The following is a 22,182-nucleotide window of genomic DNA, read 5'->3' on the forward strand; positions in this document are numbered from 1 at the left end:
GCCTGCCCCCCTGAGGGACCTGTGGTGTGGTCTCATGCCCCGCTGCCTGCCCCCACTGAGGGACCTGTGGTGTGGTCTCATGCCCCGCTGCCTGCTGCAGCAACTCGGGGATCCTGCAGCATTTTTAATTAATCCGATACACCTTTCCCCACAAAACTGCACATTTTTCATATCCTTCCTCTCAATTGTTGCAAACATTGCTAAAAGCAGTAGGGAAAAAACTATGCCACAGTCTAATACATGCTATCTTGAAATAACTTCTACCAAATTAATCCTTTTATTTATTTAAATCTCAATTTCTCAGACTATGGGAATAATGTGGCCAGGTTCTTTGCCAGAATTTAACTGAAGTGGTCTCTAGTGCAATTTCTGATAGAGTCTTTGTTTCCTTCTGGAACCTCATGAGCCAGGACGGCACTCTCGACTGTTGGAATTGTGACCTTCACACTTAAACTCTGCAGCAACTTCATGTTTCTCCAAATTTCTCCCATAAAATCCTTGCAAAAATGTATTAACCACAAGGTCAGATTTGTTGTGTTTATATATCCCACTTCTCAGAACCAATTTTCATCTCTTGTTCTTGTTACCAAATAACAATAGCAGCCTGGGCTCACAGTTGTCATGTTGAGAAAGCCTGGAAGCAGGAGCTTGAGGAAGTGTTGCCTGTGGGATCACATTGTATCCACAATCTAAAGTTCCCTGAGGTACCTAGATGGCTATTTTTAGTTGCTTTTTTTTGCTCTGTTTCTTTCCTTTTTCCCTTCTTTCCTTCTCCCCTTCCTCGTTCCCAAACAGTGGCCTTGTAATAGCAATGCACTCTATAAATAGTGTTCATAGGGTTTTAGTGCTACTTTTTATATCCTATGCTACTATGTGTATGCTATAAATGTAAGCCTGCTGTTTAAACCCGCAGTCTTGAATTTAAAAAACAGTTGAAGAGGATATCATTGTGCATCCACATAGAGACTATTTAATCTGTGTCTGTTCAAAAAGGAAAGAAAAATGAAGCTATTTAAAAACACTGCTTTCTAAAGCGTTTCATCTTTGCCTCCTCAGTTTTACATTAATTTTGGCAAATTCACCAAGCCTGATAGTTTCATCAAAGAACTCATTAACATTTTCTCAGACCTTCATTTAAAAATTTAGCTATTGAAGTCAAGCTGTACTGGGTAGTCTCACGGTATTTGTATATGTGACATTATGTTGGGAGCTATTGGGGGCTGTGGACCCCTAGACCCCGAATTCCTTGTGAGCAGCTTGTTTTCCTATGCTTGCAGCTGCTCTGAGCAAAACAACTTGTTTTCCTCTGCTCTGAGCAGGCTGGCAGGCTGCTGGGTCTGCTGCTAAAATATCCCAAGAGCTGGGGCGTGGCCAGAGCCCTATATAAGCTTCTCCTGAGCACAATAAACTTGGCACTCTTGTATCAAGAGTGATCCACGTCTCTGTCTCTGTGTTTCTCTGTATGTTTTTAAGTCTCTCAGCCCAGTTCTCAGCTCGTGTACTGACTGACCTGTAGTACCATATAGAGGTAGTACAGGACCATCTCAGAGTTTTACATTACATAGTATTAAAATGTGTTTCTTTATCTTTAGCTGTTATTTTCTTTGGAATAAATTTAGAAGTATAAATCAGAGGAAGAACTGAGTGGAATGTGGATTATTGACAGGACTACAGCCATGCCAAGGACCAATGCCTCAGATTCATGATAATAGCAAAGCCCTCCTCTGGTCCATATATAGATATTGACCATGTGTGTAAAAACTATCACCTGCAGAATTATTCCTCCTCCAGAATGACTGCAACTTTAGACTGCCAGGCTACAAAGGCCTTCAACCAAGACTAGCTAACCTGACGCTTTTTGTGATGAACAATAAATATGCTAAGCTTCTAGGTTGTTGTCTAGTTGGTACCCTCCATCAAGGCCCACTTGTGGTGGTTTGAATAACCATGGACCCAACTCTCTCCTATATTTGACTCCTTGATCCCTACTTAAGGGACTGTTTGAGGATTAGCTGTGTGTCACTGAAGATGGGCTTTGAGATTTCCAAAGCCTATACCAGGCCCAGTCATCCCCCCTCTTATGTCCCCTGCCTCCAACTTGCAGATTAGATGTAACCTCTCAGCTACTGCTCTAGTGCCATGCCTACCTGCCTGGTGCCATGGTTCTGGCCATGATCATCATGGACTCATTCTTTGAAACTTTAAGCAAGCCCCCAATTAAACGCTTTCTTTCATAAATTGCCTTGGTCGTAATGTCTCTTCACAAAAATAGAAAAGGAACTGCGGTAGAATTGTCTGTATTCTGTCAATCATGTTTTAAATAAACACTGATTGGCCAGGCAGGAAGTATAGGTGGGAAAACCAAACAGGAAATAGAAATGATGCAAGGAGAATTCTGGGAAGGAAGAAGTGATTCCTCCCACTCCTCCCCAGACCACCAAAGCAGCAGGATGTGATCTGCCCCACTGAAAAAAGGTACTGAGCCACATGGCTAACATAGATCGGAAAAATGGGTTAATCAAGATGTGAGAGTTAGCCAGTGAGAGGCTAGAGCTAATGGGCCAATCAGCTTATAATTTATGGAGACCTATGTGTGATTTTCTTTGGGGCTAAACAGTTGTGGGGTACTGGGCAGGACAAAAACCCCAACAACAAGCAGGCCTGGCCCTTCATGTTACAAGGAACTAAGACAACAAGCAATCCCAGTTTTCCTGCCTTGTGTCGTTTCTTCATTCACTCATCACCCCAGCCAGGCTTCCAGAACCAAGCTGTGGAGAACCGGTCTTGACAAAATCACCTCTTGCCAGGGTAGGGGCGTGGAAATCGAAGAAATATAAGTAAAAATAAATATGAAGACGCATAAAAAATAACAGAACAGAAACCATAGAAAGTATCAGGAGGGCATTCCAGTGACTAAAATCCTGAAATTCACCCATGTTTATTTTTCCACAGCTTTTATATCCAACATAAATGAGGGGGGGAATGGGGAAACAAAAGACTTTATTAACATGATACAAAGGATAACTCACACAGTCAATGGCTTTATCACTCTAAAACATCAAATCTTTAGCATTCTGTTTTCTAGGTTGCAAAGGTGCTCTAGGTCAGGTATTCTGAAGACTGCCCCTCTCCAGGTGACCTCATAGTTACAAAAGAAGGAGCAGAAGAACATTTGCATATCCTGACCACCTGTCAGAATGGCAAGGACTTACTAGAATGAGCTATCTTAATTTTAAAAGAATCAGGCAGGGGGCTGGAGAGATAGCTCAGTGGTTAAGAGCACTGGCTGCTCTTCCAGAGGTCCTGAGTTCAATTCCCAGCAACCACATGGTGGCTCACAACCATCTGTAATGAGATTTGGCGCCCTCTTCTGGCGTGCGGGCATACATGGAGGCAGAATGTTGTATACATAATAAATAAATCTTTAAAAAAAATAAAAGAATCAGGCAATCACCTCCTGAGTTGGGATGTGCAACCTTGCTTATCAGTCTCCAAATAGCAGACAAGGTGGAAATGAGCCTGCATTTTTTCAGCCTCCACACCAAGCCACACAGGGTACAGCAGGATAGGGGTGGGTGAGACGGGTCTGCAGATAAAGGCTCTTGTGTCTAAGCCTGACAATCCATGGAACACACGTAAAAGTGGAAGGAGAGAACACACTCCACAGAGCTGTCCTCTGATGTTCACAATGTGTTTGGTACACACACACACACATTTTTTTTTATTAAAAAAAGAAAGGGAAAAACAACTGTCGGTAAGAATTTTGAAGGAAAAGGAATCATTATACACTGTTGAGAAGTAGTCACTGTGGGAATCACTATATCATTTCCTTCAAATCTAAAAGTAGACCTACTGTATAATCTATACCATTTCTGGGAAAACACCTAAATCAAGAGTCACATAAAATTGTAACACCTACATAGTTATGTTTATTACAGCACTAGTCACAGTAGCCAAGATATGGAATCAAACTAGGTGCCATCAGCAGATGGGTGGATAAATAAAATGTGATATACACAGATATACGCGCACAATTCAGTCCTTAAGAGGAATGAAACTATGTCATTTGCAGAAAAACAGATGGACATCTTCATGTTCAGGGAAATAAACCAGACTCAGACTAGAGTCAGATGTTTTCTTGCATGTGTGAATCTATTGTTATAAGACATGGAAGTAGAAGGAGACAATGGAGGGACAAGAAGGGCACCAGCACTGTGCGGTGAGTACACAGTGGGTGGTAAATACAACTGAAATATCTTATAGACATATATATGTATATATACATATATATATGAAATTTTCTCAGCGGAACTCACTATTTTGTATAATTAGCATATACTTCTTCAAAAATACAAAGACACAATTTGAAAAGATCTTTTCCTCTTTAATCATCCATGAAATGCCATCACAAGAAGAGGTTTAAGTATCAGCTTCTTATTCCATCAGCGTGTCCTGAATCAGTGAGGCAGACACCCTGCCTTATACAACTATACAACTATCCTCTGTTCACATTTATACATTGGATATTTTCAGCTAAATGAAAACAATTAGTTTCCTTAGGAAAAAGACTCATGAAGAAACGATGACCATCAGTTCTTCTCTCTCTTCTTCTGAGATGAGGTCTTACTATCCAACCCAGGATGGCCTTAAACTCAGGATCTTGCCTCCATCTCCCAAATACAGGGAATGTGCCTCCACATGGCTCCATTGAGAAGAATCCTAGAGTGTTCCTCTACTGAGAGTCCAAAATTCCACAAAACCTGATGAACCCTTAAGATCTCCATTTTATAGTGAAGTGTAGTAACACAGTAGTTTACGGTTTTCCAATCAGCCATCCAATTTTGATTTTGAAATTTTAAGACAAACCTCAGCGTTCTCCATTTCAGTAAAATGAATGCAAATTCCATTTCTCAGAGAGTAACACAAGCAGTCTGGGGTCCTTTGTTTCCCAGGCGCTGAGGACTTCCGAGTGCCTGTGACTCAGAGTTCTCAGTTCAGTAAGCCGCCCTATGAGGCGCGCGAAATGCTGGGGCTCTTCCCGATGGTACAGTTTCGAATACTTAAACAAAAGCTGGAGAACAGGTTCTTGTAAATTTTCTACATGCTGCTTATTTTTAAGACACGGACGATCTGAAAAAGAGATTTATCTTAAATGTTGATTTAAAGTGGTAGAAATAATGAATTCATTTAAAATAATGCAACTATTAAATAATACAAGTCACAAGTGCTTACAGAACCCTAATTCACATTAGACTTGATCATTGTCTTTGTTCCTCGTTTTATTTAATCTCACAGTATTCCACTGCACTATGCTCTACCTTTATCACACTTTTTTTTTTTTTTTTTTTTTTTTTTTTTTTGGTTTTTCGAGACAGGGTTTCTCTGTGGCTTTGGAGCCTGTCCTGGAACTAGCTCTGTAGACCAGGCTGGTCTCGAACTCACAGAGATCCGCCTGCCTCTGCCTCCCAAGTGCTGGGATTAAAGGCATGCGCCACCATCGCCCGGCCCTTTATCACACTTTTCAGATCAGCTCCCCAAAACGTAGAGCATTAATTTCCACACAGTCCCAGGGGAAGGAGAGGATCAGTGAGTAATGGTGGGAATATAACAGCGTGAGAGACTTGCCTGGATCTTTAAAATAGCAAGTAATGTCTCTACAGCCAACAGGAAGCAAAGGGTAAGACGTTGTGGCTTCCTACCCTGAGATACGAGCCAACTGGGAAATTCTGAAGGCTTCAGCAGCCTCATCCATGGGGGTCACTAACTATGCAGCAATGAACCTCACAGGCTCCTTTTATTGTACCTATATTCTTAATATGCAGTGAGTGGGGGAGGAGAGAGACAAATACATCTTAAGAAGCAAAAATAGAGGGCTGGAGAGAGCACTCAGCAGTTAAGAACACTAGCCACTCTTCCCAAATACTGGGGTTCAATTCCCACACCTACATGTGATTCACGACCATCTGTAACTCCAGTTCTAGGAGATGTGATGCCCTCTTCTGGGCTCACAGGCACTGTGCACATGAAGTTCATATGCAGACAAGGAAGACATACACATCAACAAAAATATATGAATAAAAAACTTTTACAAAGCAAAAATAAAATAAGAATGTGCTATAGAGAAAAGTAAACAGGGAACAGATGGGACTCTAAGCAAAAAGAGGCAAAAGATGAAACAATAACAATGGGCTCTGCACAAGAGCTTGCCGTGCTCAGTGGATTTCTGTCAAAAGCAGTGTGGCCAGGTAGAGGATGAAAAAGGAACAATAGAGAATAATAGAAAGACTTTAGCTTCAATTTGTGCAAAATAGGAAGCCACCAACGGGTACAAACAGAGGAGTGAATGATGTGATCTGGCTTACATTTTCAGAGAGTCCCTCTCAGTACTAGTGAACAGAAAGTCAAAGAGCAGAGAACCAGAAATTTCAGTTAGATAAGTGGATTCAAGTGCACTGCTTAGGCTAGAAACAATAAGAAGCAAGCCAGGCAGTGGTGGTGCACACCTTTAATCCCAGCATTCGGGATTCAGAGGCAGTTGGATCTCTGAGTTCGAGGCCAGCCTGGTCTACAGAGTGAGTTCCAGAACAGCTACACAAAGAAAAATTAAATAAATAAAAGAAAGAAAGACAGACAGAAAGAAGGAAGGAGGGAAGGAAGGAAAGAAAAAAGGAAGGAAGGATAGGGTTAAGTGCTAGAGATATACTTTAGAATTGAGCCAACAGATTTGGTGCATATGTGTTATTAGTATAGGAGAAAGAAAAGATTTAAGGATTTTTTAAAAATATTTATTTATTATATATACAATATTCTGTCTGTGTGTATGTCTGCAGGCCAGAAGAGGGCACCAGACCTCATTACAGATAGTTGTGAGCCACCATGTGGTTGCCAGGAACTGAACTCAGGACCTTTGGAAGAGCAGGCAATGCTCTTAACCACTGAGCCATCTCTCCAGCCCTGTTACGGATTTTTTGGAAGATGGAGATATGGTTTAGTATAAGTTGAGGGGAAATATAAAAGGATGAGGTTGAAAAGTCTCTGGAGTTCAGCTTTCAGCATTTTACATTTAAAATACCTGCTCAACAGGCACATGGAAATCTTAAGGAGTCTATTTAATTAGGTCTGGGGGAGCACACCAAGTTGGCAGATAAGTTTGTGAGTATCAGATGCACACTGACTTTTAATGCCAAGAGATAGGATGAAGTCATGAAAGAAGTGAGTACAGAAGAAAACAGGGCCTTCTCAGATCTGGCATCTTTTGACCTCGGCAGCCCAAGGCACACCATGGTGCACCAAATGCAGACAAAACATACTCATAAAATAATGAGTTAATTTAAAAGAAAACTGAGGGGCTGGAGAGATGGCTCAGTGGTTAAGAGCATTGCCTGCTCTTCTAAGGGTCCTGAGTTCAATTCCCAGCAACCACATGGTGGCTCACAACCATCTGTAATGAGATCTGGTGCCCTCTTCTGGCCTGCAGGCATACATGCAGACAGAATACTGAGAATACTGTATACATAATAAATAAGTAAATCTTTTTTTAAAAAGAAAAGAAAAGAAAACTGAGTCTTAGAACAACTTAAATATTTATCACTGTGAGAGATGAAGAGGGCAGAATAAAGGAGACACAGAATTGCCAACAAGCAGGGGGTGATGTTCCTGAGATTCAGTGAAACAAAAAAAGCTCTCAAGGTTGGTGGGATGCCTCAGTCAGATAGGCCTAACTATCTGAGTACAATCCCCAGGACCCACATGGTGGAACAAGAAAACCAACTCCCATAGGGTGTTATCTGACTTCCACATATGTGATATGTACACTCACAAACACACACACACATAAATACACACACTCAAATAAATATTTTTAAATGGCTAACAAAAGAAAAACACCCATATGAGTTAGTGGTCGGGTGGTTTGGTTTGGAGTGGAAACGTCTTGAGACTGTTAGGCTTTTTTACAGTTTTTGCACCATTTTGGTTCTGTTTGTGGTATTGAATATCAACACAGTTGGCAACACGGTGTTGGTTGGACTACAGTCTGCAAGGAGAACCTAACATTTCCACCTAACAGTAAGTAGAAGTGCCAAGATCATGAACGGGTAAGTTGTTGGGAATAAATATCTGAGCCCTGAGAACAGACATTAAACAAGGATCAGCTGAAGGGAGAGATAAAAGTGATAAAGTTCTTCTCACCATAAAACCTCAATGAAAAAATATCTTAATGACAAATTATAATTTAGGCGAGCCTTGTGCCCCATTGAAAACATTCTTACAGGCAGAGAACATGGCATGGTCCTTGTTTTAGAAGATCCTACTGAGAAGTGTAAAGGATGTTGGTCATTCACACTGTTAGTCCCACTTCTGAGAGACAGTGGAATCCTCAGACAGCCAGCACACCTGAGCTCTAAGCTACTGCTCCATGCAGAATTTGTAGCTGAATTTCTAAACTGATCTTTTTTAAAAAAATATTTATTTATTTATTATGTATACAATATTCTGTCTGCGTGTATGCCTGAAGGCCAGAAGAGGGCACCAGACCTCATTTCAGATGGTTGTGAGCCACCATGTGGTTGCTGGGAATTGAACTCAGGACCTTTGGAAGAGCAGGCAATGCTCTTAACCTCTGAGCCATTTCTCCAGCCCCCTCCTAAACTGATCTGAAAGAAGACTTTTATGGTCCAGCCAGGGTGAACTTTTCCTAGGTAACACTCTTAGCTCATTTTCCAAATATTCAAGTTCAGATGACTGTAAACACTGCTATCCAGTACTGGAAAGTGGATAATGAAATCTGGCTGCACTGGAGCCTACATGATTGCCCTTTCAATGAGCGTACCTAGTGAGCCTTCTTGAACCCTGATGCCACAGAAAGTTAGAATAAAAGAGAACACAAATATGTCCTGCCTGATCAATCAAGACGGGGCAGTGGTACCCTGGGAAGATTTCAGTGGCCTGAAGCGATGTGGTACCCATGCTGAGCGACTGTCTCACTTTAACCTGAAGCCAGTGTGTAAAGCAGACTACATCATGTCAAGAAGATGATGAATTGACACAAAAAGCGTGAGGAGTCCTCCCAACACACCAGAGATCTTCATCATGGCTACAAAACTCCACCCGAAAGCTCACAGGAAACAGGAAGTACTGTTGCTTTCTTTTAAGTGCTTATGAGCTTTTCTACCAAACATAACTAATGGGCTGAGTAAGATGAAGACGGAGGAGAACTGACCTGGAGGATCAGCAATGCCAAGAACCTGAAGCTATTGACGGGTTATGGTGAACTGGACAGGATGGAGGGAAATCTGACTGTAGAGGATTCAAGAGTAAAAGGAGTAAAACGGAGATTAGATTATAGCTAACTCCCTAAAGAAACTTTCTCTCTCAGGGGCTTGGGAGAAGGTATCCAAGAGGGCAGGAGGGCAGGAAAGCCATTTTGAGATGCAGAAAATTATAACACCGCGGAGAGCTTAAAGGAGTCTCATCGAGCAAACTGTGATGGAATGATCAGTGCATTCGACTTCAGTGAGCAGATGAATAGCCAGCAACTTCATGATCCCGCGCAGATGTCACCCAGTGCCTTAAAGCTGGCAGTTTTTACCTGAGAAAAGCACTGTTGTCGCTGTAAGCAGAGCGTATTCAGTATCTGTTACATTAAGTTCTCTCATTCTTCTGTAGAAGTAGGACAGTGAAGCAATGAATTCTTTAGTAATACCTAAAAAGATCAATATAAGTGTATTTTCATCAGAATGTAACAGACGCAAACACATTGTGATTATCTTTCTTTCTCGCAAGCAAATCTAAGAAAAATGAAGCAAGGGTGGGACTCAGGATGGCTGCCTCTGTGACGGCCAGCAAGAATGATTCCCTTTGCTGTGCTCTGGAAGGCCATGCCTGAACCTCAGTAGTGGGCTTATTAGGTGGGCAGTTGAGAAAGACCAGAACAATGGCAGGGGGTCACCATGTGGACCAAATAGGAGGCTGTGGGACTGAGAGCCTTTAGCCTGCAGAAGCCCCTCTCTGGGAGCTTCTGTATTATCCACAGTAAGGCTCACTCTTCTACCCATAAAAGTGGTTGATGCTGTGATGTTGGCTGTATATGACATCAGCAACCTAAGAAACTTTGAAAAGCACCCACAAGAACAATTCAGAAGCTTCCCACCTATATATGGAAAGAATTGCAGTGTTGTAGCCAAAAGAACATGGTTACAAACAGAATGTTCACTGGTGACCTGCCTAACATTAACAAATGTAGTGGCTGTGTCTACAAAGGTTTTCACCACTGAAACACTCTTGGCAGACAAACCAGCAACCGTGAGAAGAGCCCATGGCACTCTCCTTGTAATAAAATTAAAACAAGGGAGAAAAGGAAGCAAGGCCACCTTTGCATTGATACTTTGTATTGCATGATGTTACCAGTTAGAGTAGCAGAAGGACCGCCTTCCTTGAAAAGGTTTTCCAAAGAATAAACATTTTCATCACTGCCCTGATTATGTGCTTTCCGTGTACGAGCTGAGGGCTTTGATGGTCTCATAGTACCTGGCAAAAGAGAAAAATACAAACTCTAATTTCCCCCTAATCATTATATAGAGTGCAAATTCACTATCTTTTCAGAATCCAATATAACTATCATGTGAAAAACAATCCCCTAAAATAATATCTTTAGCATTTTTGTTACTGGAATGCAAAACCAGATTAATAGCTCATATTTTGCAGAAAGAGTGTAGAGAAGACCCTCCAAAGTGAGTTTTCCATGATACTATAAAGAATGTCTTTCTAAAATCCGCACACCCTCCAAGCATCACTCTAGTGCATCAGAGGCTGCAGAGACTCTAAAGCAAACACTATTCAAACAATCACCGACTAGGCTATCAGGAGTCTCCCATTAACAACCTTATGGTTTAGTGTATACAGGGAAGAACAACCAATAAATAAGTAAATTTAAGAAGGTTAGTACTGTAGCAAGTGATGTGGGAGTGTCATATATCAATCTGTTGATTTCATTGGTTAAGCAATAAAAAGAAACTACTTGGCCTCATAGCTTAAAACATAGGTGGGAGGAGTAAACAGAATAGAATGCTGGGAGGAAGAGGAAGTGAGCTCAGAGACTCAACAGCTCTCCTCTCAGGGGCAGACGCCTCAGAGACGCCATGCTCCCGGCTCCTGGGCGGAGGCGGGGATAGCTCTGCTCTCTAAGGCACACTCGATGAAGCTCCGACCCAGGATGGACGTAGACTAGAATCTCTCTGGTAAGCCACCTTGTGGGCTACAGCAGATTATTAGAGATGGGCTAGTCCAGGTACAAGAGTTAGCGTAGAAGAGGCTAGATAGAAATGGGCCAAGCAGTGATTAAAAGAATACAGTGTCCGTGTAATTATTTCAGGGCATGAGCTAGCCAAGTGGCTGGGGTGCTGGGGACGCAGCCCCGCCGCTCATATTACAACAAGCAAGTGCAGCTAGTGAAGGCAGCTGACATTGCATTGCTGGCAAAATGTTTTGTTTTTGTTTTTGTCATTTTGCTTCTTCCTTTATCCTCAACCAACATAAAATTATTGCATGCACACACTAGAACAATGATGGGTTTCCTGCTCTATTAAAAAGGTTGATTGAGGCCGGGCGGTGGTGGCGCACGCCTTTAATCCCAGCGCTTGGGAGGCAGAGGCAGGCGGATCTCTGTGAGTTCGAGACCAGCCTGGTCTACAGAGCTAGTTCCAGGACAGGCTCCAAAGCCACAGAGAAACCCTGTCTCGAAAAACCAAAGAAATAAAAAAAATTTAAAAAAAAGGTTGATTGATTTGAAAAAAACATATTTCTGCTGGGCAGTGGTGGCACACGCCTTTAATCCCAGCACTCGGGGGGCAGAGACAGGCGGATCTCTGTGAGTTCAAGGCCAGCCTGGTCTACAAGAGCTAGTTCCAGGACAGGAACCAAAAAAGCTACGGAGAAACCCTGTCTCGAAAAATCAAAATAAATAAATAAATAAATAAAAATAAATAAATAAAAATGTGTTTGTATATGTGAATACTTAATATTACATCATTTGTTGCTAAGTTTAACATGATTATGTGAAAGTTAGATGAAAATCTTTTCTTTTTTTTACTTCCGGAGGTTGATTCTTTCCTGCTGTAAAGCTGGGCTGCATGAAGGAACATCACTTCAGTGTTCGACCCCGTCTGCAATGCACTCTGATCCTCACTGGGTAAATTTTCAAACCCTTAAAAAACACAAAGCATGAAGAAACAAGATAACCCAAAGGTAATATTCATGAATTCAGTGTTTAAAAAATATTTCTTTACCTATCATCCCTAAGTGCTTCTTGGGAATAATCACAACACATAAATTCAAAGCTGAATAAAATTATTGATTCTACGTGGTAATATTTTAGACTTTCATCAGAACTAGGTGACACTTCTCTTCCAGCAATAACAAAGCAAATATAGCTGCTTTAGCCTTGAAGAATGTAATCTTACAGTGAGCTATTGTACCTGCAAATATAAAAAAACTGAGTTATATATAACTAGAGTTTAGTCAACTGTGACTTGTTCTAGTACTGTAGAGAATTTCTTTATTTCCTGATTCATCTGAAAAAAACTACATCATTATAATAAATTTTGCAAATATTTAGATTAACACCCACCTGATTAATTGAAGTAGATAAAATAAGCTTTCTTTCTTAAGATAGAAGTAGCATTACTGGGAAAATAAAGTTTTCTCCTGAAGCCAGGGCCTCCCCCACATTAGACGAGTGCCTCTGAGCTGTGTAATCAATCAGTCTCACCCTGGAGGTTTTGTTTTGCTGTGCTACCCCTTTCCCTTAAAAACAGAGAATTTGGGGCTGGAGAGATAGCTCAGTGGTTGTGAGCATTTGTTATTCTTGCAGAGGACCTGGGTTTGGTTTCCAGCACCCACATGGTGACTCACAACCGTCAGTAACTCCAGTTCCATGGGATCCCACATTCTCTTCTGACCTCCATGATATGGTGTGTACATGGTATGAATGCATACTTGCAGACAAAACATACATAACACCAAAAATAAAAATAAATCTTTAAAAAATAATGAAACAGAGTTTTACCTGGGAGTCCCTTGGTAAAATTTACCAGCATATGTATGTGCAGGGCTGCTGCCTCAGAGAGTCTCAGAAAACTTAGTTCAGGGTTGGAATACTCCTGCAGCTAATCCATAAAAAAGAAATCAAAATGATAAATAGTATTTTCTCTCAGATAATTACTGACATTTTAACCATTTTTGGTATCATTTCCTAATAAGAGTCATTACAAGTTATCTCTTGCCAGTGAAGGATACATACAAGCGTACTTGTTTCCCCTAGAGGGGCCGTGGATTGCTCGTGAGCAGTCACTATGGTAGTCATAAGATGATGTTCCTCTTGAGTTAGTGTCATGCTTTCCTGAACCTGTAAGGAAACAGAGGGCACCCATAAGGTGTGCCTAGCACACCCATTGCCAATAAAGAAACAGCAGACGGTATGGAAGAAAGGTCTTACCCCTTTTCCAGTTCTGGTGGTGGATGATACAAGCTTGCTGTCTGCTCCGTCATCTTCCACGTGGACGTCCGAGTAAAGGGCAATCTTCTGCTTGAAGTTCTTGCGAAGCCTCTTTGACTTACACTGGATCTCTGTGAGCAAACCTGTGAGGTTACAAAATTCACACAAAGTATTTTCATCTCAGAAGATAACACTGTAGGATTTGGTGAAAATGCTCTTAAATGAGTATACGGTCATAGACGTCTCCTGTGCATGTGTGCTTTAACTAAAATGCTCTTAAATGAGTTTACGGTCATAGACGTCTCCTGTGCATGTGTGCTTTAACTAGCTGTCTGGTATTACTTTCCCTTCATGTCTATATTGTCTCCTTGAAATACAGTCATACCAGACAAAAACTGAGAGCTAATTTTTCATTTCCAAATTACGTTTAGCTTTTTACACAAAAAATTTACACATTAATTGCATCTTGGAAATGAGATTGTCATTTTACAGAATAGTAGAATTACCTATCTATAACTTTTATTGCTGGCTTTACTAAGAAAAACTCTTAGGATTTTCAAAATAAGCTAAGTCAATTTTTCCTCCAAGCCAGACAAAGCATTTAGTTATTTTTCAAATGTGAATAATATTTATTTGAGGATTGTTTTGTTTGTTTGTTTTTAAAGATTTACTTTTAATTCTTTATATGAGTTTGTGTGTGGTTACGCACCCATGACTGCAGGTGCCCACAGATGCCAGAAGAGTCACATCCCCTTGAGCTGGAATTATTCTCGGTTGTGAGCCCCACAATGTGGGTGCTGGGACCTGAACTCAGGTCTTCTGAAAGAGCAGTGCAGGTTCTTAAATGCTGAGCTGTTTCTCCAGCCTGATGATTACTGCTTTTATAGAATGTTTAATCGTCCATTGGTGCCTTTACTGGACCAGCAACAGCTACCATAAGTCACTTGTCAAAATTATACAAGTATCAATATACCTGTCGTATTCATAAATATTTAAAACACACCTATTAAATAAAAATAAATGAGGAACTGAAATATACCACCAAACAAAAACCTTAAAATCCTTCTATAGTATTATTTGTCAGAGAACAAGAATACCCAAAAATAGAAAACCATTTTAAACCTATCAGGTATTGGACATGGTAGTACACACCGGTAACCCAGCTACTCAAGAGACCATAACAAGAGGATCACACACTGAATCCAGCCTTGGGAAACTTGGACAGAACCTGTCTTCAATTTTTTTTAAAGTAGAAAAGGAGTCTATGGGTGTAGCTTAGTGGTAGATTGTAAAATATGTGGGAAACCTGAGCTCAACCTTCAATGCCGCAAGAAGGCAAACTAAGGAGGAAGAAGAGTAAAAGGAGAAGGAAGGAAAAAGGAGGAGAAGAAGGATGAGGGGGAAGAGAGGAGAAAAGAAGGAGAAAAAAGAGGAAGACGAGAAGGGGAGGAAGTGGAGAAGAGGAAGGGATGCTCAAAGTACTAAGCACACAACAGTATTAGGCCAACTGGGTAAACGTGGTGTGAAGAGCTACAGCAATGGCGGCAGGATATGGATGGCAAGAATAATGTGAATAAGGCTTATGTTCACCAATTCAATGATCATGCCCATCGATTCTTTTGCTTCATCTTGCCACGATTTGATGTGGGATTCCCCTCTGTATGCTATGAATATGTTTTATTACCATTGATAAAGAAAGAAGCTTCTTTGGCCTATGACAGGGCAGAATAAAGCCAGGCTGGAAATCCAAACAGAGATATATATAGAGAGAGTAGGTGGAATCAAAGAGACGCCATTTGCTACCGAAGGAGAAAGATGCCATGTAGTCAACCCAAGAGGCAAGAGGTAACAAGCCACGAGCCTCGTGGTAAAATATAAAACAATAAAAGTGGGTTAATTTAAGATGTAAGAACTAGCTAGAAATATGCCTGAGCCATCAGCCAAATAATGTTGTAAGTAATCTAGTTTTTGTGTGATTATTCGCGTCTGCGCGGCCAGGAAACAAAGCACAGCCTCTGCTTACAAGAATTCCTTGAAGTTACAGCAAAGGATGTTTCGTTTGCTTATAGAGTCCCTCAGAAGACTCAAGTTCCTCTCACAAGCATTTTCTGACACAGGTTAAAAGGCAACTTTTGGTCCAGTTACAGTGGCAGACATTATTAATCCTAGCACTTGGAGGGCAGAGGCAGGGGGATCTCGATGAGTTTGAGGCCAGCCTGGCATACTTCTCAAGCTCCAGGCCAGCTACATAATGAGATCCTGTCTATAAAATAAATTAATAAATAAAAGACAATTTTTCCAGGTTTCTTCGGACTGAATTGTGTCTCCCAAACCTCATATGTTAACGTGCTAATCTCTAAGGGTATTTGGAGACAGGTCCCGATAGCCATATGTTAACTAACAATGGGCTGTATATACCTGAATATCAGGAAGGCTTTTGAGAACTACTACCTTTAAATTTTGCACTTTTTCCACTCAGTATATAATTTTAGGTTAAGTAACATAAAAATACAAAATCATTTAAATTATTATGTACATTATTTTATTTTATTTGGTGTGTTGCTTGCACACCTAGTTCCTGCAGAGGTCAGAAGAGGATGCTGGATCCTCTGTAACTGGGGCTGTGAATAATTGCCATGCAGACTAGGAACTGGGCCGGAGACTAAGTGCCATTAACTGCTGAACTAACTCTCCAGCCCCAAAAGAACTTCTAATTAAAATGAATCTTTGACTGATTCCAAAACTAGAGCAAAATAGTACACAGAAAAGTTTGTGGAAATCACTGCTTAAATTTAAAATGCCGTCTATACTGAGCAATCAATGTACACATGTGTGTGGTGTGCATGTGTCCATATGTAAACAAACATGACAATATTCAAACTAACTCTTAGAGAATGCTTTACTCTCAATAAGCCTGGAATTTTTTATTTTATTTTTATTTTTTGGTTTTTCGAGATGGAGTTTCTCTGTATAACAGCCCTGGTTATCCTACAATTCCCTCTGTAGACCAGGCTGGCCTCAAACTCACAGAGATCCACCTGCCTCTGCCTCCCGAGTGCTGGGATTAAAAACATGAGCCATAACCACCTGGCTATTTTATTATTTTTAAATTCAGTGTCATTGTACAGTGGAGAGTGTGAAAGCAGCCCCCCACCAATACAAATTATGCAGCTGAGCTTCCCACATTTGAGGAAATCCTAGGGGTCAGCACACCCCGGTGCAATGGGTGAGCCCTGCCCCGGGAAACCACCTGCGTGATCATGGTGACTTCTTTGCCAGGTAATTAAAGCTGGAAAAAAGTTGAATCCCCCTCAGAAAAACAAAATCAAGCCACAAACACAGTAGCACTTACATTCTGCCAACATCCCCACTGCCTTGCACTTTTTCAGTCTGCACTCTTGGCATTTTCTACGCATGTACATATCCATTTCACAGTGGCCGCCATTCTTGCAACTGTAGACTGCATTTTTGGTGATGCTACGACGGAAAAAACCTAAGGACAAAGGTTTTCAAAGTTTAATATTGATATTTTTAGCTACTGCTCATTTTTTATTAACATTTTACCTTCATAATAAAGTAATCAAGTTAACTAGATTATTTCAATAAAATAAAATGTGTATTTCTTAAATATACATTTATCTGGAATGTTACCTAATTCTGTCCAATCAGTGTACTCAGTCCTTCATGAGGTTGTCCCTTACGCTATAACATCTGGAGATTATCACATTAAGATGACTCTATTCTACTATAGGTAAATTACCTGTAAGAATTTTTAAACTTTTACAGAATATCAAGATCCCACAAAGCATCACTCAAGGTTCCTTTGATAGAATATGTGAACATCTAAAACAAAAATGTCAGAAAAGCCTCTCTTTCCTAAGACCCCCACATTTTGATTTCAGTCCACAAAGGCAGTAGCGCCCCTCCAGACTGTCCCGCCCCCTTGTGGAGCACTTCCAGCACTTCCGCTTCTGAGGAGAAAGACCTTCTCTTCCCTCTCCAGCTTCACACCTTATCCTAAGGGCAATCCCTGCCATTTTCTGCTCCCTCCAGCGAGGTTGCCAGCTTAGTCAATGCCCCTTCTAAAGTTCTTCTACATATTCACTGTCGGTAGACATTTGAGAGAGTTGTTGCATGATTTCAATTCAGCAAAATAAAAGCTCAGCTTCGGTTTTCAAAACTGTGCCTCGTTCCGCTCAGTTTCAACGGTGAGATGCTAAATTCAAAAGCAGCCTTGCACTGCCCAGCTACTCAGGATGCTGTTACTTCATTTCCTGTAGTCTCCATTTGGCAATTCTTTGCAAATGTTGAGAAGTCTTAGAGGTAAAAGTTTACCCTGAACATACATGTTTGTTTATGTTACATTGCCCTAACTGTTTTCTGTTGTTTGGATTGGTTAGTTTCTGAGGGTGCAAGGACCAAGTAAAAAATGAGGTGCTCAGTGCCCTGGCTTCTGCCTGCATTCCCATCCCCATACTTATTGGTTAAGGAAGGGCTGGACTGCTTATAACCATTAGAATTGAAGACTCTCATTCTTCACAAACACTGCCTTTTGCATCCAGACTTTTAATTTCTTCTCTTTCTTTACAAAGAAAAAAAAAATCTTTTGACTTAGAATCAGAGAAGTCATTTATTTCAGATTTTCTCCAAGAGTGTAAATTATTTCAACCACATAAAAGGATGTCACGATTAACATTCTGATCTTTTTTTTTTTCCCGAGACAGGGTTTCTCTGTGGTTTTGGAGCCTATCCTGGAACTAGCTCTTGTAGACCAGGCTGGTCTTGAACTCACAGAGATCCACCTGCCTCTGCCTCCCGAGTGCTGGGATTAAAGGCGTGCGCCACCACTGCCCGGCTAACATTCTGATCTTAATAAAAGGTCATGTATTGTTCCAGCATCAAATTCTTCCAGGAAAAAGGAAAGCCTTCGCTTGTATGTATTAAGTTTGATACTGAAATGTGAAACTCCTCATCAAAAATGAAGAGGCAGGGAAGGCCCTTAGTATCAGCACTTGGGAGACAAAGGCAGGTGGATGTCTGCAAATTCAAGGAGAGCCTGGTCTTTACAATGAGTTCCAGGGCAGCCAGGACTGCATAGAAAGACCTGGTCTCAAAAAGGGAGAAGAAGAAGAAGAGGAAGAGGAAGAGGAAGAGAAAGAGGAAGAGGAAGAGGAAGAGGGGAAGGAAAGAAAGCAACCCTAGGATCTGGCATGGTGGTTCATGTCAGCACCTTTAATTCCAGCACTTAGAAGGCAGAAGCAAGCAGATCTCTTAGGGTTCAAGGCCAACCTGGTCTACACAGTGAGTTCTAGGCCAACCAGGACTACACACTGAGACCCTGTTTAAAAAAAGAAAGAAAGCAGGGCGATGGTGGCGCACGCCTTTAATCCCAGCACTCGGGAGGCAGAGGCAGGCGGATCTCTGTGAGTTCGAGACCAGCCTGGTCTACAGAGCTAGTTCCAGGACAGGCTCCAAAGCCACAGAGAAACCCTGTCTCGAAAAACCAAAAAAAAAAAAAAAAAGAAAGAAAGAAAAGAAAAGAAAGAATAAAGGAAGGAAGGACAGAAGGAAGGAAAGAGAGAAACTAACCCTAAACTTAACATTTTATTCTCCTGCCTTTGATACAAATTGATCCCTTTAAACTTGCTTCTGCCTGGTTTTGTTTCTCATGGCTTACACTTGATCTTAGCCCAAAGGCCGAGAAGCCATGATTGCTCAAGTTTTTTTTTTTTTGTTTTTTTGTTTTTTTTTTTTTTTTTTGGTTTTTCGAGACAGGGTTTCTCTGTGGTTTTGGAGCCTATCCTGGAACTAGCTCTTGTAGACCAGGCTGGTCTTGAACTCACAGAGATCCACCTGCCTCTGCCTCCCAAGTGCTGGGATTAAAGGCGTGCGCCACCATCGCCCGGCTCAAGTTTTCTGAAGTGTTTTCTACATGTGTGGGTGTTCTGCCTGGGTGTGCACACCACAAGTGTGCAGCGCTGTCTGTTTTGCTGTGACTTAGCCCTTACCTTTGCAGCCTTCACAAGTAAGTGCGTTGTAGTGGTATCCAGATGCCTTATCACCGCAGACCACGCAGAGCTCATCCTGCCCCTTCCAGCGGAAAGAACAAGTTGGTCTGGACCTTTGTATCCCAGGGAATCCATCCTTCTCATTGTGAACAACCATGTAAGTAGACTGACTCGATTCACGAGCATCAAGTCCACTCCAACCGCCACCACCGTAGTGTGGATCCAAGCCATATGTGTTGAAATGGCTTTGTAACGATGGGGACTGTAGAGCTGGAGGGAACTGAGTGGTAGAATACGGACAATAGGGTGGGTCTTGGAAATCGGTGTCACACAGCTGGTAGTGGATTTGTTCTGGCAAAATATCTAGTTTTATTAACACAAAAAAGAATAAATAAATAAATATCAAATGTTCATAATTGTTTTCAAACTTCAAAATGTTTTATGTTCAACAGAATGTTAGTTCAACACTGCAAATTAGGGCTTCCTGTCTAACATAATAGGAGCACAGTATATAGAACTACAATACAGAATAGATGCTATCACCCCAGAAGAGTACAGAGGTGGATTAGGAGCCAGAAGAAAAGGCATTAGTTGCTAGTGGTGGATACACTAATCTAGTCTCTCTCCTTAGGGAAAAGGAAATATATCCCAGATTTTAAATTAATTTTTCCCCTACCTTTTGCATTTCCTTTGTTATGATTACTGTCTCAACACATAAGTGGGAAATCTGTCCCTCTTGGAAACAAGTCTTCTAGGAAGCAAAGCCCTAAGCAGAGAAGGCTACAGACACAGTAAGAACACATTCAGCATCCCACACACAGGCCCAGAGGCAGGCTGACCACAGCCATGCCCCATAAGTCCTATGTTAACTAGGCCATTGCCTGGGCTCCTTATCTAGAAATGTCCTTGGTACTTTGCAAACATCTGCCCATCCAAGTCATACAGAGAGATGCCTCTTGGTATAATTCTCTTCTCACCTTCCCAGGCACCTGCACTCTTGTTACACAGAAGACCCACTCAGTCACACAGAGACATACACATAAAATAGAGAATAAGTAACTAATCTTTACAATTTTTTCCAGGAACCTTTAGTTCAGGTTCAATTTAACATAAAAGTTCACCTCTATTTGTCCTTAAAACTAACTTCAATTCTTGCAAGTTAATTTTTAATTGAGTGCATTTTTTAGATTTGTTTATTTTGTGTGTGAGAGAATTTTGCATTAATATATGTCTGTGCACTTCTGGTGTGCCCGGTGCTTGAAGAGGCCAGGGAAGGGGACTGAACCCTCTGGAACTGGGACATAAGTTGTGAGACAGCTTATGGGAGCTGGGAATCAGAGTCTGGTCTGAGTGTTTAGCTTAGCTTAACTGCTGAGATATCTCTCCAGACACAGACACACATACACACACACACACACAATGTTTTAACAGATCTACTACATTTCTTATTACATACCGAAATGCTGTGCGGGTTCAGCAAAACAGTACCCATCAGACACAGTGACATAGGTATTTGCCATTCTCTGATACAGTTTCCACTGCTTTGTTGACTTCAGCAATGCTAGACACTTTCAGAATAAAACCTGAGGTGGGGGAGAATTGTAACAGATTACTTATGATTTTATTTTTACAATATAAAGCTGGGCATGGTAGCACATGCCTGTAATTTCAACACTCTAGAGACTGAGGCAGGACAATCTTCATCGTAAACAAACAGGACTACATCGTAAGTTCAAGACCAGCCTGAGCAATATATCAAGACTGTCCCAAGAAAACAACCAAAAGTTGCAATATTTTCTTTTGTAAATAAAAATTTTAAACTGGTTAGATTGCTCAGGGGGTAGAGAAGCTTGCAACAGAAGTGGCAAGTTCAATTCCTAGAACTCATGTAAAGGTGGGAGAGGAGCACCAACTGCACAAAGTTATCTTCAGCCCTCCACCTGTGCTCAATGACACATGCATTGCCCACATATGTCATGTGCGTGTGTGGGTTCACACACACGCACACACACACACACACACACAGACACACAATGTTTTAGAAAAGAAAAACAGTAAAATTTGCAGAATTTATACATGAGACTTATACTTCCATTTTAATCAAGCAATTTCTCATATTTTCAAACACCAAATTATTTAATTTTGCGAATTTCTTGTTGCTTAGCCTTTAAATGACTTAATAAATTTGGCAATAATCATTAGAAGCATACCAAATTTGAAGTTACAACTCAAACACTGTTCCAGTGCTTACTTATGGATGTTGTGTTATACCTCTCTGAACCTTGGCTTCATCAGTTATTGTACCAACACTCTTCCAGCAAAGGTATTGGAAGGCACAGATTAGTGCATGTGAAACTCAACACAGCTCTTAACACGAATTCATTCCCTCAAAACTACTGTTGTTCTAGGAGACTGAAGGGATGGCTAAGCAGTTAAGAGCACTTGCTACTTTCTCATAGAGCAGAGTTTGGTTTCAGTCTCAAAACTACCTGCAACACCAGCCTCAGGCAGTCTAACATCTTTCCCTGGCCTCCACAGGCATGAATGTGCGCACACACACACACACAGAGAGAGAGAGAGAGAGAGAGAGAGAGAGAGACAGAGACAGAGACAGAGACAGAGATAGACAGAGAGAGACAGAGAGAGAGAGAGACAGAGAGAGAGAGACAGAGAGAGAGAGAG

The 22,182-nt window shown here is 41.2% G+C and overlaps 1 protein-coding gene and 1 non-coding gene across 2 annotated transcripts; both read right to left on the bottom strand.

Moving 5' to 3' along the window:
* Positions 1–4,882: 4,882 nt before the first annotated feature.
* LOC101986957 (bile acid receptor-like) lies at positions 4,883–21,020 on the bottom strand. Its single transcript, XM_005357120.1, has 10 exons — positions 20,957–21,020; positions 19,501–19,863; positions 16,845–16,985; positions 13,493–13,635; positions 13,298–13,402; positions 13,064–13,163; positions 12,089–12,202; positions 10,405–10,527; positions 9,590–9,703; positions 4,883–5,130 (listed from the first exon to the last, which is right to left on the bottom strand). Exons 1-10 carry the CDS (start codon positions 21,018–21,020, stop codon positions 4,883–4,885), a joined length of 1,515 nt encoding a protein of 504 aa, XP_005357177.1.
* On the bottom strand, positions 16,620–16,779 carry LOC113457246. Its single transcript, XR_003377878.1, has one exon. It is a non-coding gene; the product is annotated as a U1 spliceosomal RNA (small nuclear RNA).
* Positions 21,021–22,182: the final 1,162 nt, after the last annotated feature.

This window comes from Microtus ochrogaster, chromosome 21, assembly GCF_000317375.1.
Source record: "Microtus ochrogaster isolate Prairie Vole_2 chromosome 21, MicOch1.0, whole genome shotgun sequence".
Classification (NCBI taxonomy): domain Eukaryota; kingdom Metazoa; phylum Chordata; class Mammalia; order Rodentia; family Cricetidae; genus Microtus; species Microtus ochrogaster.